Source organism: Nelumbo lutea, chromosome 7, assembly GCF_056320005.1.
Source record: "Nelumbo lutea isolate HS-2025 chromosome 7, American lotus-T2T, whole genome shotgun sequence".
NCBI lineage: Eukaryota > Viridiplantae > Streptophyta > Magnoliopsida > Proteales > Nelumbonaceae > Nelumbo > Nelumbo lutea.
In genome coordinates this window covers 17,345,152-17,373,140 of record NC_142690.1, presented here as the reverse complement: position 1 = coordinate 17,373,140, position 27,989 = coordinate 17,345,152, and the positions used below count along the sequence as shown (strand labels likewise).

The following is a 27,989-nucleotide window of genomic DNA, read 5'->3' as shown; positions in this document are numbered from 1 at the left end:
CTTGAGTTTGCACAAGCTTGCAATGAGCTTAAAAGTTATCCAAGATTTGTGATAACCACGGAAAGCCATCCAAGGCTTGAAATGAGTATAAAACTCCTCCTAGGACCCACGATGAACAATAGGCATCAACTTGCGATAACATTGCAATTAAGATCTTAACACGTTGCTACTGGGAAACCCGTAAAGGGACATAGCCTACACGTGCTACGTGAGAATCCTTAAGAGAAAATGAACTTTGTCTTTGGAGGATCTTGCTATATACATGGCAAAACCCCAATGGTGCTTCCTTAATAAATGATGCAAAGATCCCCTTTCCTAATAGGAAAGGTCTCCTTGTAGCCTTGGGGTCCTCTCTATATAAAGGGGAATAATTCTTTCCCACAAGGAAACAACATCATATAACTTTTGACCTTGGCTTCTCATAAGAGGGACTCTCTTCTCTCTCCTCTCTTCCCCACGTTCTCTCTCTTTTCTGTTGCCTTCTCTAGACCTTCAGAGACTTGGCCAACCTCCATCGCCGTACCACCACACCAACAATAGAATCTCTAGTTGCATCTCCAATCTCTGACAAAAAGAATGGCATCAAAATCATCGTTGCTTAGGGATTCTTTATAGGGATTATAATGGTTCCCTTGCTTAGGTCTCTTTTGTTAGAGCATATCAATTTTGATGGTTGATCGTCTTTAACTTCCATTGCTTTCTTAAGATGTTTAATGGTGTTGTCTGGAAGTGCGTCGTTAAACATTTCGAAACACCAATTTAAAATTTTATAATTTTTCTGACTCTCAAACAACTACTAAAGTAGTAAAGGGTGAGAATGGATCGTGTCCATAGGGAAGCGAGGGAAAAATTAATATACACTCAAATCCAAACAAGAGAATGCAATCAGGAATGGCAAAAATATGAAAATAAAATCTATTATTATTGAAATTAAATGTTTCGAATTTAAACAAGACAGTAAATAAAAATCAGAATATAATAAAGTATGGGAATCAACAAATGAAATAAAAGAAATAAATAAAAAAATGATCAAGAATCCGGATCTGGTGGCGGTAGCTACAGATCGGCCAGACAGCTTGCAGAAACCCATCTTGACAAGAACCGGGCATCCGTCCTTTCTACAACCCTTGAACCCCTCGAGATCCCTTAGGCTTGAATCGAACGAATTCATATCTACAAAATAAAGAAATGAACAAGAATTAAATCTAAAAGATTGTAGAAATAAAAATAACAAAAAAGAAAATAAAGAAAAGAAAAGAATGGTTAATCAAATCCAGTGGCGGTAGTTACAGATTGGTTGAACAGCTTGCAGGAACCCCTCCTAACAAGAATTGGGCGTCCACCCCTTCTACAACCCTTAAACTCCTCAAAAAACCTTAGCCTTGTTAGCTGGGTGAATTAACCAACCCCTTCTCCAGGGCCCCTGGGGTCCTTTTTATAGAGAATTGTGGATATAACTAGAATTAGAGAGAAAGAGGGGGGTGGAAGTTGGATTTTAGCAAAAGTATGGGTGCTCTAGAGCTTAGAATGATGGGATAGGATGATTCTAGGGTGATCCTAAGGCTGAAAATAAAAAAAGAAAGCACCCAATATTATGTAAGGCTGAAATTTATTGGCTAAAGGTTGAATGGTGAATATTAGAAGTTAGGTGACTCCTAGGGTTAGAATGCTAAAAAGATAGTGCCTTATAATGGATGATGGAGATTAAAAGGGATTGAAGGTGAGGATTTATCAGTTAGGGGTGGCTAAGGTTTGTTAAGAATGAAAAGAATGGTTTAAAAGGCACCCTAGTGTTAGCTAAGGCGTGGGGAGCATGCTAATACAGTAGGATGGGCGCCAAATTGGGTTTAGCAGTTAGGAGGTGTCCTCCTGCTTTCAATTTTTTACAAAAACACCCTCTCTCAGTTGGACTTCACATCACCTTCCCAAAATCTGCATTTTAGCCATGAAAACTTCCCAATTTTCCCCACAAGTTGCACAAAGACCCTCAGAGGCCACAATATTAAAATTAACTACGAAAATGACACAATTAGATTTTTCTAAGGCTGAAAATACCCCTGAATTGATGCCCTTAAGGCATCAAAATGAAAGGTTATCTTTTACTAGTTTATTTTGTCAGTAGCGATGACCTAATCTAAACAAGCTGATTCAGACAAATCTCGCATACTTCACCTTGCCTTGCCCCTTTATTAATTTACCATACTTTATAGAATTACAAAGCCATGTGTCTTCTTGATTAGTTTAAGACAGCTACATGTTTAGAAGTCATCTCACAACATTGCCTTGATTGAGATAATTTTCATTCCTATTAAACTCAAACTCTTATTCTCTACTTGAGTACTTAAACCACATTTGCCACATTTGATTTTGGCCAAAAGGTATATCGTATAACTGATTAAACAAATTTTCATTCTTGTCATCAACTTTAATCTGCACAACCCCTGGTCTTGGAAATGTTGCAACCTGAAGGTGTAGTCATGACAATCTGGAATTACCCATGACCTCTCTAATAATTTCATTAGATGATAGAAAATTAACCTTCATACTGAGCAATAATGTATTTGTCATAAGGATGGAGCTTGCTAGCTTGCATTCAATGATGATATAGGAGTTGAATAGAAAAGAAGGTATTCTTATCTTATTTTCTTATTCCGATGTGAATTGGCTTACAAATCTATTTGGTGCAACATTGTTTTGATTGACAATTGTCTACATCATTAATATATGAAAACTATGTATACAAAAGATACACGTCGACAAGCTTATAACTTAACCATTGTAAACCATGCTCAACTGTAACAATCTCATTCTCACCCTTCACAATCAAATGCCCAAGTAACACAAACTGTTAAAGATCCATACTCAACCTTTATATACCATGCACAACTATCATAAACTGATACTCAAACTTTCGTAGGCCTACATATACTAAAGCATTACAAATACTCAAAATTTGATTCAACATGTTGTCGATATCCAAATGAAAGAGAGATTCTTCTGCTAAGCAATACTATCATATTACCTGAACATGACAAGTGCCTATGTTGGTAGTTCACACTTAACATAAATCATTAAAACATGTGTTTTCAGATGTGAATGCATGTACAACTAGATTAAGCTCTATTGATGTACTTACTTTAGATTTCTCGGCATATCCTTATGGGCATCTTGATTTTCTGATCATAAGAATCTCTTATCACCATACCACCACTCCCTTGACAACTCTGTTATTTCTTTGTTTCTTTTAAAACAGTGAATTTCTTTGAAAACTCAATTAATACATTTTGACAAAGAGAGAGAGAGAGAGAGTTTTAAAGGCACAAATATGCTCCACACACACGGCATAGGGAGCTATTACCCAATTGTTATAAACGGACTTCACTGAAAAGCTGACTAGAATTCTCCCAAGTCTACACTCTCCCATCTTTGAATGGTCCTAAGATTCACATTTGAACACGATAGGGTGGGTTTGAATCATATTCTACAATTTTGTGTTCAAAGAAGAAAAATCTGAACCTAGAATTCAAGGTATATATATAAAAACTGAAATTCATTGAAAATAGAAAGTCCAAGTCCAAGTCCAAGTAAGTAAAAAAAATAGAGAGAGAACTTGGAATTCACTTTTGAAACCAGGTTTTGAAGTCTGAATTCACACTTTAAATTGAGGTTTCACATCTAATGTTCATAACTACTTAAATGGGTTATTTTTGCTTGAATTTCTCTTTTCTTCTTGGTGGACTTTACTTACCAAGTTCATTTTGCAACTTTTCCTTATAAATCTTGTAAGTGTAGGACACATGATTTTTTATGACCAAAATTTCTAGAGAAAATTATAGGAGGCAATTAGGCTTATATCGGTTATGTGGTTTGTCAAATTAGAACTTTACACATAAGGACATTGCATCACTCATTTCATTTGCTACTAAACTCTTCTATTAATCAACTGTCTAGGTCAACCACACTACTTAAAAAGGATATGTTTTGAGAGGGGTAACTATTGTAGGAAAATAGAAAATGAAATAAGTAGTTAAGCCCTATGAATAGTAACACAGGTATTCTCCATAAGGTATAGTTTGAAGAGTCTAATAAAGCTTGGCCTATAAATTTTATCTTTTACCCCAACAATTTTGTAGCTTTAGAAATCACCTAGCTGAAATTTGATGCACCTTTGGTTTGTACCTAATTCGTACTTGTTTTATATAGAATAATATTTTATAGAATATCATTCTTCTTTTTTTCTTCTTCTAGCTTTAACATTAAGATTACTTGACCTTGTCTTATCTTGATTAAAAATCATACCGCACGGGGTATGAGTAAATTAGCTATAAAACTTCATCCCCCGCAACTAAAGCCTTCTTTTTTTAGTCTTGGATTAATGTGTTTAAGTTTTGGATTAATGTGTGTTCAATCACTAAAGCGGTTCAACTTACAAGTATGACTTAACCAACCATATTTTTCATTCACAAAGTCTAATAGAAGCCTATGTGAGTATTTAGGGAGCAAATATTCATATATAAATCCACTTGGTGGCAATAAATAGTAATCATAAAAACTTCTCATTTAGTTCATCTTGGATAACAGGTAATAGGTGTTAGCCCTTTGAACCTCAATGGGCTACCCACCTCCACCCCTTCTTATACAACATCCTATAAATAGTAACTATATGCTTGTAGTTGCCAAACAAAAAAAATCGGATTGGAAACTGTTTTGAGCACACAATAAAGGGAACTCATGGGATATTATAAGTTGAGGTTATTGGTTAGCAAAATCTATGAGGTACTGGGTGAGAGCTATCATAACATAAAGAAGAAAAAAGGTAAATAAAAATAATAATAGATAAACTTTGGGTACTCATATTCCTGATTATGTTACTTCTATACTAATTAAACCCACTTTTTTGGTATGTTTCAACGTATAATAATTCAAATCCAAAGCTATGGATATGCAAATTCAGTTCTTTGCAAGGAGGATTATTTTTGCAAAACCAAAAATAAATTGGAAACAATATTTGACATTTTAGCAAAGAATTTTTTTTTCTTTCTTCTAAAAACTATTTTCAAAACACCCCATTATGGCAAGATATTTTTAACCTAACTGTTATTTCCAAAACATACTTTTAGCACTGCCTCATAAAACATATCATCTCTTGGTTGTAAAATCATGTTTTATCATTGTTTCTCAAAAACATGTTTTCAAAACAATAGGTCCTCATTACCATATGAAGAATGAATGATTCCAAATTCAGCTAGCATTCTTCAAAATTAGTCTTAAATAAATATTCATGTATCTTGCAACTCTCTAACATGTTTCTTGCAGCATAACATAAAAGTCTTGATCAATAACATAGCCCATTCATTACAAGCATGGTTTACTAGGCCCAGACACCACCTCTGAGCTAACACCCCAGTTGTAATAAGCCCTGGTAACCCTAAGAGCTCGTCATATACCCTGGCAACCCCAGGAAGGCCCCGAAAACTCCAAACGTGCTCTCGGACCCTAGCAACCCCATGAGCGCTCTTTCATACCCTAACAACCCTAGGAAGGCCCTAACAACCCCAGGTGCGATCTCACATACCCTAGCAAACCCAACCATGCTCTTACATTCCCTGAAAACCCCAAGAAGGCCCTTGCAACCCCAGGAAGGCCTTGAAAACCCCATGCACAATCTTACATACCTTGGCAACCCCAAGCATGCTCTTACATGCCCTAACAACCCCAAGAAGGCCTTCGCAGCCCCATGCACAATCTCACATACCCTAGCAACCCCAATCATAATCTCACATGCCCTGGAAACCCCAGGCACACTCTTACATTCCCTGACAACCCTAGGAAGGCCATGGCAACTCCAACTGTGATATCACATACCCTGGCAACCCCAAGCACAATCTCACATACCCGGCAACCCCAGGAAGGCCCTAGCAATCCCAAATGCAATCTTACATACCCTAGAAACCCAGGTGTACTCTTACATTCCCTGACAACCTCAGGTGCGATATCACATACCCTGGAAACCAAAGGTGTGCTCTTACATACCTTGGCAACCCAAGCACAATGAAATTTAGTTTTCTTATATGCGATGACATTTAACCTCTTGATATACGATAAAACTTAACTTTCACATATGTGGTAAAACTTAACTATCGCACATGCGATGGCAATTACTTTCTCAAACGTAATAACACTTAACTTTTGCACATGCGATGAAATTTAACTTTCTTAAATGTGATGACACTTAATTGTCTCGACTGCAATGAAACATTTTGGAAAATACCAAAGACCCCGAAAACCTCAAGGATGATGTAAGACATCACTAAATAGAGAAGACAATAGGCATGACAATCAGTTTCAGCACTTACCATGATCAAGTGCATGTCCTGGCTGGACTAGGAAAGCTTCAACAATCTCAGCCACACTAACGAACATTGGCAAAAGAAAGCCCTCGACAAACCCAAGGGAGATGGAATACCACAAACACTTAGTACTCTGAATTGTGATGACATAACCAACTCCAAAAGGACTTTGTATGCAATAATACACCCCATATCACTGCACGTAGTTCAAATAAAATGGTCCATGATATTATCACAAGAATATCAGTATGCTACAAAGCACTCACAACAAATGCTCGAATCACATCACAAAAGCGTTAGCATGGTCCAAAATCTTACACACTTAATGAGGGGCTTCCTACCCCCTTTTTGTGCCATATTTACCCTAACCTGATGCTCCACTTACCAAAATGTAGAGTCGTTAAAACTATCTTCGGACCTTTCTGATTCTATTGGAATCCCACCGATCACAACAATACATTTATTAACAACGCTATGCAATCATCTGAATGTTCCAGCAATATTTAACATGTATCAAGATGCCTGAGATCCTATATACACCTCTTGACAAAACATGCTTAACCCAATCTTAGGAGAATTCAAATGGGGGTTGTAAACTAGGCCCAATATTTTCCTCTCTCGAATATTTCTTGATAGAACACCTTCACTCAAGAAACAAGGGGACTGACAATTTGATCTAATTTTTTTCATGCTTCTTGACAGAAGTCATCCGATCAAGAAGCAGGGGGCTATGAATTCAATTTGACATACTCTCGATCCATACTTCTTGACATATGCTCTACATGATGCTTTGCTTGTTTTTTAATGCAATGCCTTCTATCAAAGCAAAGGGGATTGGGTACTCCGCCCACTAAACACCCTCCCACTCACAAAAGGGGACAACAAAGATAACACACCCAACAAACCACACTTAAACATTTATCGATAGAAGACATTCTATCTAGATAAGGGGGGGCTGAACATTAAAGTATCCAGCTATTTACTTCACTTGTTTCTTGAAAGAATAACTTCTATCAAGAAACATGGGCCCAAAATAGAGAAGGTATTGAGCTATACCTTACAAGTTGCTCCCATGATTTTACCATCACTTACATCTTCAAACAATTTGTACATGACTCAAACGACCCAGAAAACAAATACGAGTCAATACGACAAATAATACCCTGTCAAAAGACAAGGGGGTTGAACACATCAGCACAACCAACCCAAAATTACAGAAGAGAATGAGAGAATAAATCAAATCAACCGCTCCCAGCCCTCGCCCAAATAACACCAAGATATAGTAAAACAACAAATTCTTATTAATAAGCTCCCACTTACCAATAATCAGGGGATCTAATGTAGTTACATGTTGATCACCATGATCGTAGTAGCATAGAAGGTGCTAAACCAACACCATGAAGGTACTCGTGACGAGTTCAGGGCTCGGTATAAATTTGCGATGAACCTTGAGTTTGCACAAGCTTACGATGAGCTTAAAAGATACCCATTATCTACGATAAGAACAAAAAGCCATCCAAGGCTTGCGACGAGTATAAAACACCTCCTAGGACCCACAGTGAACAATAGGTGCCGACTTGCAATAACATCGCAAGTCCGATCTTAACGCGTTGCTACCAGGAAACCCGTAAGGGGATGTAGCCTACATGTGCTACATGAGAATCCTTAAGAAAAAAGGAATTTTGTCTTTGGAGGGTCTTGCTAGACAAGTGGTGAAACCCCAATGTGCTCCCTTAATAAATGACACAAAGATCCCCTTTCCTAATAGGAAAGGTCTCCTTATAGCCTTGGGGTCCTATCTATATAAAGGGGAATAACTCTTCCCCACAAGGAGACAACATCATATAACTTTTGACCTAGGGCTTCTCAGAATGACTCTCTTCTCTCCCCTCTCCTCCCCATGTTCTCTCTCTTTTCTGTCGCCTTCTTTGGACTTTCGAAGATTTAACCAACTTTCGTTGTCGTACCACCACAACAAAACAACCTATAGTCGACCCAACTAGTTGAATTGTTAAAACTATATTCCAACCATGATTCTGGGTCTAATTTTAGTAAAGCCCAAGAATTAGTCAAAATTATTGGTCTAGGCAATTAGACCATTGACCGTTCAATCCAATGACTAGGTCATGGTTTAATATATATTGATGAAGGGTTTTTTTGGCAGCACCCTGTTGTTTTGACTAATTCCTAGTGTCTCATGACTCAGAGGTCGAGTTGGAGTGTTTCTGCTAGAATAAGGCTTGGATTTTGAACTGACTGGATTGACTTAGAAGGTTGCTTGAGTGCCGAGATGGGTAGCTCTACGAAGAGATCTGCAAGGAAACAGTGTTAGAGGACCCGGGGTGGCTAACCTGGCGAGGTTGCTCCGATGCTTAAGTTAGTAGTCTTGTAGTAGATTGTGAGCTAAAAATCAAAAAGTATGAGAGCAAGAATGTACTTAATCGCATGTCCCCCCCCCTTCGTGTGATTGGGATGGTGACTTTGTATAGGCTTTGTTTGGCGTGGGCTTCACGCACCGCATCCGAGATTTCTGGGAGGTCGCTTAACTGGTCCAAGATCCCCAGAGGTAACTGCCACACACGTTGACCGTCCTTTGGAATGCTTGGTATGTAGACCAACTTCCGAGAAACTTGGAAGTGTTGGGATGTGCATACCGAATTTGTCGGCGAGCACAACTCGTAGGTCACCTCCTGAACCTCAGTCAGGTCAGCAAGCCCTCGAGGGAGGTCGCTCCTCATGTTGAGGTCACATCAGCCTGTGACGAGGTGCTAAAGGTCGGCCCTAGACGAGGTGCTCCTAGCCGGCCTAAGTTGTGGTTGAAGTCGCTAGGTTGGAGTGAAGACGAACTGCGATCTAGGACTCCAAATCATTGCTTAGGTGATGTCTATGTGTCATCCAGCTGTTCCAAGATGCCATGTGTCACAATGTCATTGGAGGGCCAAATCCGCCCTCAATATATATATATATATATATATATATATATATATATATATATATATATATATATATATTTATTTATTTATTTATTTGCAAACATCCGAAGGCCACAACTTTGTTTGACATCCAATTGGTCTTGACGATCGTTTTTGTTATGGATAATTTTTTATATCTATGTGTCTCAAGGAAACCAAAGGCAACTTGCCCCTCTATTTTCTCCAAAAAAAAACCTTTTAGGCCTCAAATCATAATTTTTAGCACTTGTATAAATATAAATTAAATATAGAATAATACATATATTATTTTTAGAATATAATTATACATTATTTACCAATAAAAGTATTTATATATATATATATATATAGTGAGAGAGAGAGAGAGAGTGTGTGTGTGTGTGTGTTCATGTTGCATGGCCTGACCCATCCTACCCGAATAGTTGAATTGGTGACCTGCAACCCGAAGGCAAAAATGGTTCGGCCTCCATATTGGTTTTTAAAAAATTGACTATGATTAGAGACTTATCTTCTCCGAGTATTAAAGTGATTACATGAGCATGTCAATACTACCCCTCAGAAATCTGACATGGCGGCCACCTCTTATTTCAAACCTGGCCCTAGTTTTTGTTAGGACGGGCTAATTGGGATAAGACTCATAGTACAAACCAATACCGTACCCTGTGCCATTCTTAGGACAACCAAAGAATGATTCACATTGTTGTATATCATAGAGACTTTATATAAACCAATAATAACATTTCTCCCATCAATGTCAGAGATCTTCTATCAACAAAAATCCCTTCCAACACATTTCAACATGACCTGTACCCGTACATCGCATGCATGCTCGGTCTCAACCTCTTAGTTTTATAATTAGTATCGGGGTTACAATTAGGATCTGCTCCTCACACAGGGCGCCTTACACTGACCTCATGGGCACATCTCACCATGTATTGGAGATATCTCCCATGAATAATAACGTACGTATAAGTACGGGAGATATTCCTAATGCATGGTGGGATATGCCTGTGAGGTTGGTGTGAGACACCCTGTCTGAAGAGCAGATGTGGTCTCCTTTGTAACAATCTTATGTATGATATGCGGAAACAGTCACATCATGTTGCAACTTGTTGGAAGCAAATCAAGACTCGTCTCCCATTATGGGTAATCCGAATCGGAAACCAATAAGACATTGATTCTGATACCATCCATCATCCTAACAAACCGGATTAGATAGGAAAAGTTTACTATTTAGTTAATATAGATCAAATTCAGATATATATCCATTCCGATCCAATTCATTTGTTATGAAATATTATATATTATAATATATTACTAGCGGGGATCTAGCAGGGACCTATGCAATGTATGCGATTTGTTAAGTGAAAGCTAAACAATAGAAACACATAAGAGTATACAATTATCTTATATTTTCAACATTTTAAACAATTAATAATTATTTATTGTATTTTTGGGTTCGACTATGATATGGGAAATACCTGACCCAACCAAGTTGAATCAATTTCACTTTGGCCATTTGTAAATCGACCACAATGAAGCGACCGGACCATAAATAGATATATTAATATTTTATATTTTTATATAACTCTTCTATTATAGGAAAGTGAGAATATTTTCATATTTCTTAGTCTAAAATATTTTATATCATACATTTATTTTTTAATAATGCCACTAATTTATTAAATTTAAATTTAAATTTTTATGTTTAAATCTTTAAAATTGATAGATCAAACCGAAAATTAATCCAAACCAATACAATCTGAGTTGATTGGTTTTCACTAATGGTCAGTCGATTTAAGGTGACCCACTCCCCAAACTAGTTGGTTGATTTGGTTGGCCAAACACCCTACAATCCAAACCAAACCAACCTATGAGCACTCCTAATTTGAGCTAAATTAATAGTGTAATCTCTAAAAAATAACAATAGTTTAATCTCCAATAATTATTGAAAATTTATAGCAAAATTACATAATTAGTTCAAATATATTGAAAAAGTTAAATAATAGAAATTTAATCTCCAATAATTATTGAAAAGTTTTCTGTTAAATAACAATACAAAAATAGACTTATACATAATTATTAAAAATATTTTTTTTTACAAAAACAATAAATAATTAATGAAAATACAATAAATATTAATTTAAGTATATGTAAATATATGAAAAATATAGATTAAGATTTTAAAATTATTAATAAATATTAATTTTTTTGAAAGTTATGTACTAAAATTATTAATTTATATAAGTGAAGTTAGTTATTTGAAATATTATTTAGTTATTTAAATTTTAAAATATTAATTGTTTATTGAATTTAATGATCTGAAAAATTATAATTTATACTATTCTTACATCATTTTGGGATGTTGTAAAATATTAAATTATTAATAATGATTAATATTTTTGTTATAAATATTTTTTATTTTTAAGAAATTTTTTAAATTTATTAAATAATTTCATTAATTTAACTATTTAAAATCTAGTTATGTTAAATATTTCATTGGTTAAAATATTATTTATATAATTATTTAAAATTTTTTGTTATTCAAATTATATTTATTTTAAAGTTATTACATAATATTAAAATATTTTGTTATATAATTATTTAGATTTTTTTAATATTTTTTTATTTAAGATATTTAGTTATTAAAATATCCACATAATTTTTATTTTTAATTGTAAGTTTTTTATTATTTAAATATCATTTTAATTGAATAGTTTGGAAAACCATAATTCATATTTTTAGTACATAATTTTGTGATGAATTTTCTAAAAATATAAAATTATTAATAGTATGAATATTATTAAATCTATATTAATTATTTTTTGTGTTTTTAATAAATATTTTAAAGTTATTATATAGTTTTGTTAGAATATTTAAGTATTCTACGCATTACTTTCCTTTTCGGACCTTTTGAGTGTGAATCTATTGAAGTGGAGAAGTAGCATTGCAAACAGTTGACTAACCTGAATGCAAATGTGTAAAGCAAAAGCAAAAGCAATGAACAAGTAGAAGAATAGCATATGCAAAATTTGTATAGAGGTTTAGCTAAACTCAATCCATATTCTTTTTCCAGGCATCCCCCTAAGAATTTCTAACCAATTAACTTCTTGGGTGCTAGAAAAACCCTTATAAGACCTTGGATAGACTTCCGAGTACTATACTAACCTTGTATCCCACTCTACTTTTGCACCTTGAAGACTTGACACCAATAGATAGTTTTATAGGTCCTATACAAATCTTTCACATCTCAAGGATATTACAATGAAAGTTCAATTCAGAAAAAATGCCTCTCAATAGGTTGATAAAACAATTACAAGCAAATAACCTAATGTATAAGAAAACACCATGAATACTCTGCACTGAAATGGGGCTTTCCTTATTTAGGGTGGCCTTTTGCTCATTGTTCACAACAATAATTTGTGAAAAGTGGAAAGTATTGATTTTGGGTTGTTGATTACTCACCATCTATAACCTCAAAGACTTTATTTTAAATATTCAAGAATCATTTCTTTAGGTTTTCAAACTTTGTTTTTCATATTTTGGCCCATGGATGACTCCAAAAATACTTACAAACTAGATATATTTCTAGCCATTGGTCTCGAAGGTTTAGTTAAGCGAGTTTGGTCTTATTTATGCCCATGAAGTAATCTTGCCCTAAGTTACATTAAGTCCTTTAAAAATAAAAACAAATGAAGAGCTTGGATCTTGATGCTTCTTTTTTCTTCTTTTCTTCTTGCTAGATATCATCTTCTTTTGAGAGTCTTTAGTTCATCATATGAATCAACTACAGTTTCTTGTCTCAGCTTATTTATTGTTTCTTCAATTATTTTAAATTCAACTAAGGATTGTTTCTCTATAACTACAAACTTACTTTTGAAATTGTTAGTACACTTAATTAATGAGTTTGTTATCATCGAAATACATTAAGTCACCAATTATGTAATCAATTACTCTAATTTACGTATCTGGGATGTAAGTGGGGTTATGAATCAAGTTATTCAAGCTAATAATTGATTGGGGATGGTTGATGTGTGATTGTAGTGTAAAGAGTACAGCAAGATGGTTTACCTCGATGCAGATATTCAAATGTTCAATAATATAATATAGATCATTTCAATACCCTTCTAGCTACTTGAGATGTGCTCATCGAGATATTCATTTTTGTGCCTTATAGTTTAACCTATGAAATTCTTTAAATTTTGTAGATTATACTACCAACACCTTTCGTCAAGCAAGTGAGTTAGTTGGTTCCTTTTGAACAAACTAATATTCTAAAAACCTAATATATATATATATATATATATATATATATATATATAAGTTTATCCATCAAGAGATTGTTAACGTAATTCTTTTCCATGTTACAGGGATCCAAGCCATGGTGGTATGCCAACATAGATAGAGAGGACATTAATAATATTATACTTTATGTATCATGCATGAAATTTGTACCCTTATGCTAGTTAAACAAGAAATGTGTAATAAATGATTATTATTGAATAAAAATATAAAAGGCAAATGCTAGTGTGTTCCTAAACTCAATTAGTTGGCATGCTTCCCACTTTTTTACCTTAACTCCCATGAAGTAAGATGTTAAGGTTTACCAATTGGTGGGCAGATTAGTTGTTATAGTCACTGGCTTGTTTCGGTAGACTGAGAAACACTTTTCTCAATGATAGGAATTTAAAGATGTGATATCTAGCCATTTTGATGATGATACGAGGAGTAATTGTGTGTTTTAAATTATTTATATTTTTCCATGTTCGCTGGGGAAGGGATGAAACACTATCGAGGTTTACCTTCACTTTCCAAGTAATTACAAGGTTTATCCCATCACAAAGTCATATTATCATCCCCTAGCATAGGTTTGGGAATACTAGAGCTACTAGTAGACCAAACTTGTTTGGCAATTGCACGCTTTAAAAATCAATGGCTAATATCTTCTTGTTCCACGCAAAACTGGCGGTCACTATGTACATCCATTCTTCTAAACCTAATGGTTCATTTGGTTGCCGAGAAAGAATGAGATGAGAAAATGAATATATTTTGTTTCTTTTTTGTATCAAATGTTTATTTCCCGAGAAGTAGTATAATCAAAATTCATTTTCCTGTGTTTGTTTTCTAAAAAATTTAACAAGAAACATATTAAACCAAGTTTTTTATCTTTTATCACATTCTTCAATGGCATTGCATGGTCGACCACATGAATGTGTAAATTTGTCATGTGGCAACAATGAGGTGCATATAAGATATAGCAATCACATTCCAAATCGGTGAAGTGTAAAAGAAAAAAATTAAAAAAAAAAAAATAAGGTAGTGAAAGAAAATATTAGATCTGAGATCACTTGTTACCTGAAGCCGAAATCAAATGCTCTGTTGTTTGTGATTACCTGAAATAACAAAAAACAACACAAAATCTCAGACCTAGTTCAACCGAAAAAAAAAAGTTTGAATAAAAAGATATATTACCGTGCTGGAGAACAAAGTCCAGATGTGGAACAACCATATTCCAAAATCCGAATCTAGAGATCGTGTGAATAAACTCAACTGACTATCTGGTTATAAGCTAGATATGGTTCAATCATGCCAAGCCTAAGCCTACCTTCGCCGAGAAGACCTATGGTGAGGTCTGGATGACCAATGACGGATGGAGATGGCAGTAAGATTTTGATGGCCACTCATCAAATGGAACAAGAGAAAAACGGTATTAAAAATAATGAGAATGAAGAGATAGTGCCCTAACTACACTTACCATCTGGCAGAAATGCTGGAGATGTGATCGTTGGACAAGAAGAAGGGAGGTGATGATGCCCGTGAGATGGTTCTTGACAAAATTTTCTTGCTTTTTTCCTTTCGCAGCGGGGTCTCACCAAATTAGTGCAACCCCGCTTCCTGATTTTCGGGAACCCGCATCCTTGGTGCTTCCTTTTCCTTTCTCGTGTATTCATTTGAAACAAACACATAAAAAAAGAATATTTTTTAAATTTGCTTCATTTCCCATCCGTTTCTGGGAAACCAAACACACCATATGGAAAGAACCATCGCTAATAAAAAAAGTACTAGATCTTGGGGATAGTTTAGCTCCAAAATCTAGCCTATCATCTTGGTGTGTAATTACCCTCATTATAGTGGTTAGCTATTAAAGACCAATTCGTTGTTTGAATAAAAGGAGGCGGAAAATTATTTATTAGTGACCAACTTTCCTGTGTTTAATTTTCGGTAAGTTGTGGGTCCTATATATGGTAAAGTTGTTTTTTTATTGGTTATTACTTATCAATTTATCTCTTAGATGATTAAAACTTTCCCACTTTAAGTTTATATAATGAGACAAATTTATCCATTTTAGTAATGACATTTTATGAATAAAAAATTATTATATAATTTATTTAAAAATCAAAAGAACGAAATATATAAAATTATTTGGATAAATTTTTCCTAAACAACGAATGAGGCCTAAAAGGTTAAATGACTTTACAACAAAATTCCCTTTTCATTCCAACTTCTAGATTAATATCTTTACAACACAATGGCTTAAATGTTTGTTTGAAAGCGCCAATTTGGTGCCTCATAGATGTTTTCATTGAAATGTTGTTTGGTTAAATAGTTTATCAAATAAATATTTGTCTTGATTTAATGTTTTGGAAGATGAATGCTCTACGAAAACATTTATTAAAAAACAGAAAGAGAACCAAACAGCCGCTTAGGGTTGGCGGCATTAAGTACAATAGATCAAACACGTGTAGTCTTTCTGTTTGACACGTACACGTTCTAGATATTATTCCAAATGTTTACGTGTACCAAATCGTGGCGAGTCGAGTTTGGAATCGTTTTTTTTTGGGAAGAGAGTTCGAATCGCGAGTTCTTCGTTTACTTACGGGCTTACGGCTTCTATATTCCTTCACAGTTTTTTTTTCTCGTATTTTTGGCTATATTCTTTTCGGTCCTAGATTTGCTTGTGACTTTGCAAGAAGAAGAAAGGCAGAAAAATGGCGGAGTCTTCCTCGTCTCCCATGCAGTCCGACGACGAGAGAGAAGAAATGTTGGACCGAATGCTTACTCGTTTAGCTTTTGCCGATGATTCCAAGCTCGAAAGCCTGCTCTCCAAGCTTCTTCCTTACTGTATTTCTTCCCTTTCTTCTCAGTCTGCTGCCGTGAGGAAGAAGGCAAGCTTTTGAATCTCTATTTCTCTCTGCCCTTATAAATTTGAGATATTGTGAATGGTTGTCTAGATTTGTATATAAGCCTGACATTTTTTTTCCAAATATTTGTCTGGCTATAGATTAATGGTTAGGTTTCTAAGATTTGGGCTTGTTCAATTGTACGGGCACAGTGAGCAGAATGCGCACTTATGCTTAGAATGTAACTTGGGTAGTTTCCGGTTTACTTCTTGATTAAATGATTATACTCGATATATCTTATAGAACTCCCCAAGGAAAAAAACCTTCTGATCAGAAGTTTGGATTAATAACAATGAGGGATAAACCTCATATACAAAATGTCTTGATGGAAAAGGAATTGTTGCTGAATGATACCTTACAAGTAGATACAGTAGAAGGAAAGAAAGATAAATGGATTTTACGGGCCATTTGGCTCGTGGGAATAGGGGTCTGGAATCGGAATCGGAATGTGATTCCCCTTCCTAATTTGAGCATCTTCAAGAACTTCACTGCTAACGAGTTGCGCATTTGTAGTTTACTAGTTAGCTTGCAGGAGAAGAATATGGGAGAGGAGAGGAAGTTCAAGCTGGCGGGGAAATGGAGACTGGATTTGTCCATTGAAGCAAAACCTTTCCTCTTTGAGCAGGGAAGGACAAAGGGGAAGGCTCTATTGAAAATCAGAGAAGGGAGCAGGGCGTCGATTCTCCTACCAGAGGAGGCCTGTGTGTGGCTGAAAGGTTTTGTAGATGGAGCTGTAAATTCCTTTCCAAAAGAAGGTTGGAGAAACTCGTTGACCTGTGAGAACAAGAGGTTTGAAGCTGTGCTAAAAAGGAATGGAAAAGGGTGGTTCATTATGGTCACCGAATTCTTTGGTTTTAACAAAAAGCAAGTGTTGTGTATTTCAGAAGGTCTGAAGCGAAGAGGGTGGACTTCTTTCGCTTCTAATCTTCAGGCTTTTCTCTTGGAGGTCGAAGGTAGAGTAGAAGAAGCCCTTGGCTCGAAGGATTGTTCTGTGCTCCGCTCAAAGCTTTACCCTGAAGTTTTGGTGTCCAGCTCGTCTATCCTCTGACGAGTAGCAGAGGAAGAAGGGAGAGGGAGCTGGGAGAAGAGGGTGGTTTTAGTGGCAGAAAGGGTATTAGAAGACTGGACGAAAGTTATAGAAGTTTTAACAGAGAGGTTAGGATCAGAGGAAGATGTATTGTTGCTACCTTTTACTGAAAAGAAAGCCCTACTAGATATTGGAAATAAGACTTTGTTCTTCAATTCTTTCCTTGTAGAAGAAAGCCTGATTAAGGTCCAGAATTGGGCTCCAAATTGCAACGAAGTTGAACCCAGAGCCGGCAGTTTTTGGATTAAACTTCTCGGTCTTCCCTTCAACCTTTGGAATGACCTTATTCTGGGGAAAACTACTAGAGCGATGGGTGGAGTTCTGTTGGAGGCTAACTTAAGTAACTTGAGAGCGGTGGAACTCAAGGTTGCTGAGATCAATCCAGAGAACTTGCCGTGGATCTTCGAAGTTCTCTCAAAAGAAGCTTAGCACAAGGTTTGGTTAGTTTTAGAAGTTGAAGCTTTGCTTTGGGGAAGACGACCAGAGGTTGAAGAATCTGACAAGCTCGCAGGGGGGTGTACACGTGGCCTTCAGGGGTTGGCGGGTAAGTCTGTTGAGTGTGGGCGTTTTACAGAGGAAGGGGAACAGTGGCAGGGGTGTTCCAAGTCTCAAAGCCTTCCTATTTTGGCTTCTTTTTCAAATTTTTTTGAAGAAGGGTTGTGTAAAGAGGGTGGCCCGTCCTATGCTGACGTGGCTAAGTTGGGAAAGAACGGTTCGCGCGCTAAGTCTCTCTTCGAATCGGCTCTAAGAATGGTCGAGCTAGTCGGGCCAGTGGGTGAATTTCCTATCGGTTTTAAAAGCCCACGTGACAACTTAACTCATAACGTGGGGCGGGGCAGGCATGGGACGATGATAGATGACATCTTTCATCTATCATCGTCTAAGTCTCGCTCTCTCGACTGTGGAGAGGCGAAGTCTGCGAACAAGGCTGGAGAGCGCCGGCCTCTATGTTGGGTCCGACGGGCAGCCGACGACGAGCTAAATCTCAGCCTTTTTGATCGCCCGAACCTGCGCTATTCGAGAGGTAGATCAGAAGAGAAAGAAGAGGCTGATCAAGGCTGGTTGAGCTGCGGTTCAGATTCTGATCATGTTGATAGTTCAGATGACTGTGGGAGTTTAGGCAGTGCGACAATTGAAGCTCTATTTAAAGGTCAGAACAATGATTCTTTTAGCTTGGACTGTTTGTTCTTAGGGGATTCGATGGTGGAAGGAAAGGTGGAGGGGGTGGAGCGGGTGTTTTAATTTAACCCATTACTGGCTGAGCCCCCCCTCAGTTCTAGTGCTTTGCAAGAGGCCGGAAAGGAGGTTGCTCGGGTTTTCTTAGAGCAGAACAAGGGTACTTCACAGAGAGGTACATACTTGGGTACAAAAAGGGGTCTTTGTGTTGATACAGCGACAGGGATTTCCCTCCCCCATCTCTGGGATACAGAGTGCTCTGTTTTCCCAAAAAAGAAAGTGACTACCTCTCCTTCGCCTTTACTCTCTCCTCACTTCTCTACCTCAGATAAATCCCTCAACTCTATCAATTCAGTTTTGGATACTGATGAGCACTCTGTATCTCTTGTACCGGATTCTCTTCCCAACCAAGAGTTGGAAGCCCTTGGTCTGAAAGCCACAATGAGTCTACAAGGGGGGGAAGTGGGTGAGGAATCTTGCAGAGAGACAATAATTAGGAAAATCTTAGAAAGCCTCTTGGGTGAAGTGGAAATGAAGGATTTGCAGAGAGGGAGACCGGAGGGGACAGACAGGGTTGTGGTTGGAGGTAAAGTGAGAAGGAACAAGAAGCTTCCTAGGAGTGAGGAGAGTGCTTCTTTAGGGAAAAAGGAAACTTTTGGGGACGAGTCAGTTGCAGAGTTTGTGAAAAAGTTGGGGTGCAAGCTGAAGAACCCGAATGACCTAAAAGCCTACATGCAAAATAAAGAGGACAGCAAGATGAAGTTTAGAAGGCTGAGTGAAGTGGAGAGATTAAAAAAAGATATTGAGGGGGACAAGAAGTTCGAAGTGAAAGGGATTAGAAGAAAATGGTCTAAATAGTTCTTGGAGGACTTAGGGTTAAAGCCTTTAGTTTTCAATGAGAATCCTAAGTTGGAATGTGAGGGGGTTGGGCAGCTTTAGGAAGAGAGCAACAATCAAAGAGGTAATTAAGAAGTTCAATCTGGATGTGGTTATGCTTCAGGAGTCCAAAAGAATGGATTTTGATTGCAGCTGGGCAAGGAGTGTGTGGAGTTCTAGAGGTATTAAGTGGGTGGTTGCTCCTTCGTGGGGTTTCTCGGGAGGGATTGTGACCCTGTGGAAAGAAGAGATTCTCTTAGGTGTGGAGGAGCTAATTGGAGACCACTCTGTCTCCCTGAAGTTCAAATAGGTGGCCGATGGGTATGAATGGGTACTAACAAATGTGTATGGCCCCAATGACTATAGGCAAAGGGAGAAATTATGGGAAGAATTGAGTGACATTAGAGGCCTTTGGGATGGACCCTGGTGTGCGGGAGGGGGCTTTAATGTAGTGAGATTTATGGAGGAAACCAACAACCCCAGACAGAGAGTGACAACAAGTATGAGGAAGTTCAACCAATTTGTGGACTCTTTTAATCTCAAAGAACTTCCTTTCCTAAATAATAACTTCACTTGGTCCAACCTTCAATCTCAGCCAATTTGCTCTTAGTTGGACAGATTTTTGTTCTCAACAGATTGGGAGGATCATTGGGGCAACCTTACTTCTAGGGCTCTTTCTAGACTCACTTCAGACCACTGGCCAATAGTTTTGGTCAAGGAGGAATTAAGAGGAGTAGGGCCTACCCCTTTCAAGTTTGAAAATATGTGGTTGTCTCGTCTGGGTTTCATTGAGAAAATCAGAGAGTGGTGGGGAGCAAGCGAATCCGGTAGTTGATTGGGAGGGAATGAGGTTCCACAAGAAGCTCCAATACCTAAAATCTCAATTAAAGAAGTGGAATAGGCTGGAATTTGGAAGATTAGAAGAGACAAAGCAAGTTCTGGTGGAGCAAATTGAGGATTTGGACCTGAAAGAATAGAGAGAGGCCCCTTTGGAGAGGAAGAAAGGAAGTTGAGATGGGTTTTAAGGAGGAAGTTGGAGGACATCTTGATCAAGGAGGAAATCAGTTGGAGGCAAAAATCTAGGTGTAAGTGGCTAAGGGAGGGAGACAGAAACACAAGGTTTTTCCATTCAGTGGCAAATGGAAGGTGAAAGAAGAATTACATCTCTAACTTGAAAGTTGATGGAACAGTTTTGTCTCACCCGGTTGAAATTGCAGAGGCCCTAGTAAATCACTTCAAATCTATTTTTAGAAGGCCTATGAATGAGAGAGTGTGGTTGGAGGGTTTGGATTGGCCGACTCTAAGTGCAGAGAAGAGAGAGGCTAGAAAAAAGATTCGATATGGAGGTAAAGGAAGCAGTTTTCTCTATGGATAGGACAAAAGCTTCGGGTCCAGATGGGTTCACAATGGCCTTTTACCAGGATTGCTGGGATATTTTGGAGAATGATCTTGCTTCGGTCTTTGAGGAGTTCCACAGGAGGGGTGTAATAAATCCGGGATTGAACTCAACTTTCATTGCCTTAGTCCCAAAAGAAGAAAGATGCCTCTCAACCTAAAGATTTTAGACCTATTAGTCTAGTGACTAGCTTGTACAAAATCATTGCTAAGGTGCTGTCTCTCAGGATAAAGAAGGTGCTCCCCTCTATTATTGCACCCAACCAAAGTGCTTTTGTGGAGGGAAGACAGATCACCGATAAGATCCTCAGTGCAAATGAGAGCTTGGAGAGCTTTAGAAAGTCAAAGAAGAAGGGAGTGGTCTGCAAATTGGATCTGGAGAAGGCTTTCGACTTGGTTGATTGGTCATTCTCGATGGAGGTGTTGAGCAGTTTTGGTTTTGGTGACAGGTGGTGCAAGTGGATTTGGGGCTGTGTTAGTACTTGCCATTATTCTATCCTGATGAACGGGACTGTGGTTGACTTCTTTCCGGCATTGAGAGGTCTAAGACAAGGAGATCCTCTTTCCCCTTTTCTTTTCACCCTTATTGTTGATGTGTTTGGGCGTTTGATCCATAGAGCAGACTCGAGGAATCTGATAAGAGGGTGGAGAGTAGGAAGGGAGGAGGTTCCCTTAACTCTTCTACAGTTTGCAGATGATACTATCCTTTTCTGTGAAGGAGGGAACCTCAGTTGGATCCGGAATCTAAAGTTGACAATTCAACTTTTTGAGCAGATATCTAACCTCAAGGTAAACTTCAATAAGAGTTGTGTAGCGGGAGTGAATGTTAACGAAAGAGACCTAAGGGAATCTACAGATGAGCTAGGTTGTGCTATTACGGATTGGCCCCTGACTTACTTGGGCCTCCCTTTAGGCGATAATCCTAAGAGTGTCAGCTTTTGAGCTCCGGTAGTGGAGAGGTTTGAGAAGAGGCTAGCGGCCTGGAAGAGGAGTTATCTTTCTTTAGGTGGAAGAGTCTCTCTCATTAGATCTACCCTAGCTAACCTTCTTGTTTACTTTCTGTCAGTGTTTAAGATCCCTTCAAAGGTTTCAAATCTTTTGGAAAAATTAATAAGGAACTTTCTCTGGGAGCCTGGAGAGGAGAAGAGAGATCATAGGGTGAATTGGGAGGTGGTCTCTAGGTGTAAAACATTAGGAGGTCTAGGGATTGGTAATTTCAAGAAAGGGAACATGGCTCTTCTGGGGAAGTGGTTGTGGAGGTTCTCTTTGGAAAGGGATAAATTGTGGACTAAGATTGTGGCTAGCATTCATGGGCTGGAAGACAATGGCTAGGATCCTGGAATCTTGGCAAGGGCTTCAACTGCTTCTCCTTGGAAATCCATCCACAATCTGCTTCCAGTTTTCTCCCCTTGGATCAGGTATGGTCTAAACTTTGGTAACCGAATAATTTTCTAGGAACATCTTTGGGTCGGGGATTCTCCTTTGAAAGACAAGTTTCCTTCCTTGTATGTTCTTTCAAACTTGAAAAATGAACCAATTTCTTCTTTCTTAGTCCCTTCAGCTTCCACTTCGGGCTTTGGTTGGAACCTTGGCCTGCGTAGGGCAATTAGGGATACGGACTTGGATAGCCTAGTAGCTTTGCTAGCCTCCCTTGAGGGTGTCTTCCTGAACCCTGATAAGGAAGATACCAGATTTTGGACCCTTTCTAGCTCTGGTACCTTTTCTTGTGCTTCTTTCTTTGAAACTTTAACTCAGCCTCCCACCCCCCTGGGGTTGTCCTTTCCAGTTAAGGAAATTTGGAGCAGACTTATTCCTCATCGGGTGAGGTTTTTTTGTTGGGAAATTTTCTTGGAAAGAATCAACACTTTAGACTTACTCCAAAGAAAGAGATCCAACTATTGTCTACTTCCTAATAGATGTGCTCTTTGTAAAGCTGTTGGGGAATCTGGCTACCACCTCATGGTCTCTTGTAAGGTTGCTAAATCTGTTTGGGAGTGGGTTTTCTCCTGTATTGGGTGTTCTTGGTATCCTCCGGAGACTGTCCAAGGTTTGTTTTCTCCATCTTTTTTCAGTTGGCCTAAGAAGCGAGGGAAGACTGTGTGGAGGTGTATTAGGGCAACGGTTTGCTGGTCTTTGTGGGAAGAAAGAAACTCACACATATTTTCTGACAAGGAAAAAACTTTGGAAGATTTGTTAGATCGAATCCTTATAAGAGCGGTCCACTGGCTAAAATCTTTGGAGTTGTTTTCAGATTGTCCTATGGATGACTTGCCAAGAAACTGGAAAGAGGTTGCTTTCACTGCAAGATGCAAGAGGACTCTTTGTCCGTTCTGGTCCCCTCCCCCCTCGGGCTTTTTAAAGCTGAATTTTGATGGCAGCAGTGTAAGGAATCCAGGGCCCTCTGGGATTGGAGGAGTCTTCAGGAATGAGGAAGGGGTTGTTACTGCTTTATTCTCTGGCCTTATTGGAGAAGGTGACTCTCTTAGGGCTGAGATCCTTGCAGCGCTTGAAGGAATTCGAAGAGCAAAAGATCTAAATATTAGCCGTTTGATTCTGGAAGGTGACTCGAAGGTGGTGATTAATTGGTTGAAGACAGAGGACAGTGGTTTGTGGAATTTTAACAATGAGAAAAAACAGTTCTTATGGCTGGGTAGGGACATAGAGATTCAGTACAGCTGGGTGAAGAGGAGTGCCAACTCATTTGCAGATGGGTTGGCCAAGCAAGGAGTGAATAGGGAGGCTGTTTTCTGGGCTAGTTTTTAATTTTCTTTGCTTTCCCTGAGTTTTCTGATTTTTGGGGAGCTAAGTTATTTTATCTCCCTTTGTATTCCTTTCCCTCTATTCTCTTAATTTAATGAAATTGATGTTATTGATAAAAAAAAAAAGTGATTCCCCTTCCTGGTGGAATAACCATTCCCTCCATTTGGCTTGTGGGAGTAGTGGTCTGGAATCGGAATCGGAATGGTTGGGTGGAACCAGCGAGCAGCTCCTCTTCAACTGTTTTGATCTTCTTCTTACTTCCTTTGTCCCCTCTCGAAATCTCCCTGACCCGACTCTCAGTTTTCCTTTTTAATCTTCAACAATTTTTTCCTTTTAATCTTCAACCCCTTGAGAATCTTGATGCTTTTTCTTGTCAGCCTTCTTCCATGGGAGGAAAGGATATGTAAAGTCAGCAACTCTATAGGCAAATGGGAGGAAAGGAATGACAAAGTGTTTCTCAGCAACACCGGACTGCCTGAAGTAATAATAGATATCATTACCATAAAGGTTGGTTCTTATATTTAAACTATTTAATAAGATAATGAAAACAAAGAAAATGCTAAAGATGATTTATAAAGTTGTAATAATTATCATGGGATCAAAATCATGAGCCATACTATGAAAATTTGGGAGAGAGTAACTGGGCAGAGGTTACAACATAAAAGACGTGTATCAGAAAACCAATTTGGTTTTATGCTAGAGAGGTCAAGCATAGAAGCAATATTTTTATTGAGATGATTGATGGAAAGGTTTAGAGAGAAGAGGAGAGATCTTCACATTGCTATTTATTGATCCAAAGAAAGTATATGGTCAAGTCCCCAGAGAGATATATAGTGGGTTTTGGGAAAAAAAGTGCTGAATATTATATGGACTTGATTAAGGACGTGTATAAAGGGCAACAATGTTGGAACACCTGTGGAGAGACATCATGAGTTTTGTCTTATTAATGGGACTTCCCCAAGGCTCAACACTTAGCCTGTATTTATTTGCATTAATCATTAATGAATTGACTATACATATTCAGGAGGAGGCCACATGTTGCATGTTGTTTGCTGATGATGTAGCATTAATTGATGAAACTAAAGAAGGATTAAATGCAAAATTAGATTCATGGACAAATATGTTAGAAACAATATGTTTGAAAAGAAGTAGGACTAAAATAGAATGTAAATTAAAATAGTAGGAGTGGAAGTTGTGGTATACTTAGGATTGGAGAGGGGAGAGTGGGAGACTAGGAAATGGAGGGGGTGCATCTGAAGTCTAATGTTATAGAAGAATACCACTTAGGCTGAAAGGAAAATTTTATAAATCAGTTAAAAAGCCAACAATGTTGTGTGGGGTAGAGTGTTGGGCAGCCAAGAAACATGTCAAAAATAAAAGAAAAAAAGAATGTGGCAGAAATGCAAATGTTGAAATTGATGATTAGGGAAAGTAGAAGGGATAAAACTAGAAGTGAGTTTATTTGAAGGAACCTAGGAGTATCTCCCATAGGTGATAAAATGAGGAAAAGTAGACTAAGATGGTTTGGGCACATACAGACTCTAGAGGATACGATATGTATAGATACTTCGAACCATGGTTGGATCTAATCTGGTTCTTAGGACTTTGTAGAGAACTAGAAAACAAGAGAGATAGATAGCAGATGAATCAGGAAAAGAATAGAATAAGAAGGCCCGTTTACCATCATCGCTCCTTTGATATCAGGACAGAGTAGAAAGAGAATGAGAGAAGGGCATCGACAGAGAAAAACATACATCTCCAGTTGGCCAGGTTGTTATATATAGATATTTCTATAACTGAAAATAAAATTATAAGGATGCCCTTTGATGCTGTCTGTGCTGAGGTGGATGAGTGGAAAATAATCAAGTTGGTGAGTTAGACAAGCTGAGCTGGATTCGGCGATTTGCAAGCGCAAGTAGTCAGAGGCCCTGAGATGGATCCCCAAGGAGGAACACTCTGATGGTCAAGTCAGTAGCGTGAGAGGGTGGTTGGCTAGGCCAAGCTGTTCTGGATGAGCTGAGCTAGCCATATGAATTGAAGAGAGCAAGAATGCTAGGATGCTCGAGAGTTAAGATTGCCAGAGGGTGAAGAAGCTCTTACCTTAAGGGGTGTGCCCTTATATAGGTGTCCAAAGAACTAGTGTGCTCCTTGTTCATGGAACACATGTCAGCGTCTTGGGTCGTCCACCATCCGAGCCATTCCTTGATGTGGGCTGCATGCCCTATTATATGAGGGACAAGGATGTTCAGAGCCATTGCTCTGACTCTGGCAATTAGTCTAGAGCTCGCTGGTGTTTGCCACGTGTCCCCCCATGCCCAAGACACATGACATTCCCCAACACTGACTTGCTTGTTACGCTTGAGAGTTTGAAGGGTGCCACATTGCAGCTCCTCGGCTCAGATGGGTTTATGTTGCTTTGCTGCACCGTCAATTCTGAGATTGGTCTATGAGGCGATCCTTGTTAGATCCGACTCACAGCTACATCACCCTTGTTTAAGTACATGTTGTATTATCCCAATCTACCTCATTTAAGTACTAAGCTAAAGGCTTATATACCCTGGTTTAAGGAAGAATGGAATAACACAAAACAGCTACATCACCCTCATTTAAGTACTAAGCTAAAGACTTATATACCTCATTTAAGACTGACAGCTACATCACCCTGGTTTAAGGAAGAATGGAATAACACAAAACAGCATAATAACTAATCTCTTAAAATGTATATTTGGGACTTTGGCATGTGTATGAGGTTTTGGGGTCTTGAGATGCCCATTTCATCTTTTTCTTGTCTTTTCATTATAGGTCATGGAGATCTTGACTCATGTAAACAAGCGGGTGAAAAACCAGCCAGAGATTGGGTTGCCCTTCTCAGAGTTATGGAAGATATACAGAGAAGCCGATGCAGCTCCAATGGTCAAGAACTTTTCTATTGTATACATTGAAATGGCATTTGAACGCTTATGTGTAGAGGTCTGTTTGCCTTTTCTTCCCCATTTTCCTTTTTTTTTGTAAACTTTTTGAGTCAGTAATTGAGATTTATTTATTTATTTTTTTACTTTGATGTGGAATGTTGTTTGCCATTAGAACATCTCTGGAATTAGTGTTAATTCTCCATTCTTTCACAGGATAAAGCAAATATTGCACCTGATCTCGTAGGTAATGTTTCAAAGTTTCCTCCACAACACCAAGATATAATTTTGAGGATCGTTGCAAAGGTATTTTACATGTTAACTACTTTACATGGACATTCTTTTTTGAATGGCAACAAAAAGCATGTATTGATATTGACTATGAAAATGAGTAAAGCCCTGTGGGCATCAAAGAGCTTCAAGGGCAGCTTGGCAAGTCATGGCTCCAGTGCATGACATAGCATTTGTTGCTCTCTCCAGCTAGGCTGTCAACTATCAAACTGGTGAATGTTGGATGGGTTTTGCTTGGCACTTGGAGACCATACCTCTCTGATCTGATATCTGAATCTCTGACTCCCTTGTCTGGTCAATATGATTTTGGAGTCTTCCTTAATGACAAAACACTCAAAGCCCATAGAGAGTGATAGTGAGAGAAGCTCTGTTCTCATAAACTCCCATGACCCAACATGTTAAAGTAGTTATCTTCCCCCCTTTAGAGTTATTTGGGGCTTCTCTGCTTCTGTGTTAGTTTTTAACCCTGGCTACTTTCTGATTGATGTGACAAATGAGGGCCATGCTATGTATTCCATCCATCCATATTGTGCTCATCAAGTCAGTTTATCCTTGTAGGCCTACCTTCTAGGTGTTCCTGCTACAACCATGAGTGTATCGAGGGAGCTGGTAAAATTGGTGGCTGGAGAAATGTTTTTTGTTATCTTGCCTCATATATGGGAACCCATGAGTGTACTAAGGGCGCTTAGGGCAGCATTGATTGGCAGCAAAATAAGGGAAAATAAGCAGCATTGATTCATGTATTTTCTTTTGAGAAAAAGTAAAGTATATTCTATTATATTGTCCTCATATAATGGATAACTGTTATGGTCTATCTTCTTCCTTTCCAAAAGGGTTTGTGACGGATTTGAAAGAAAGAACAAAATCTGATTTGGTTTTAGCATGGCAGCCAAGATTAGTATCTTACTCTACTAGCCCTGACAAACCCAATCCAATGTCTAATTGCAGGAAGAAAGGAGAAGGCTAAGATTCAGGTTGGGTAAGTGTGGATGAAGGATTGGGAAGGAAGAAGA

The 27,989-nt window shown here is 38.0% G+C and overlaps 1 protein-coding gene and 1 long non-coding RNA gene across 4 annotated transcripts in view; one reads left to right on the top strand and one right to left on the bottom strand.

Annotated features, from left to right (window-relative positions):
- Positions 1–892: 892 nt before the first annotated feature.
- On the bottom strand, positions 893–15,242 carry LOC148845386 (uncharacterized). The gene is made up of 4 exons (XR_016102589.1): positions 15,057–15,242; positions 14,774–14,933; positions 14,657–14,694; positions 893–1,173 (listed from the first exon to the last, which is right to left on the bottom strand). It is a non-coding gene; the product is annotated as an uncharacterized LOC148845386 (long non-coding RNA).
- Positions 15,243–16,165: 923 nt separating this feature from the next.
- The window catches only part of LOC148845385 (ARM repeat superfamily protein), a 125,346-nt gene continuing 113,522 nt past the window's right edge, over positions 16,166–27,989 (top strand). For 2 of the 3 annotated variants that reach the window (XM_088955617.1, XM_088955616.1), the window contains exons 1-3: positions 16,166–16,467; positions 26,579–26,746; positions 26,902–26,991. In XM_088955617.1, the coding sequence (XP_088811743.1) occupies positions 16,291–16,467; positions 26,579–26,746; positions 26,902–26,991 (435 nt within the window). In that variant the 5' untranslated portion in view covers positions 16,166–16,290. The remainder of the gene's footprint in view (positions 16,468–26,578; positions 26,747–26,901; positions 26,992–27,989) is intronic. The other variant, XM_088955618.1, reaches the window with a different exon arrangement.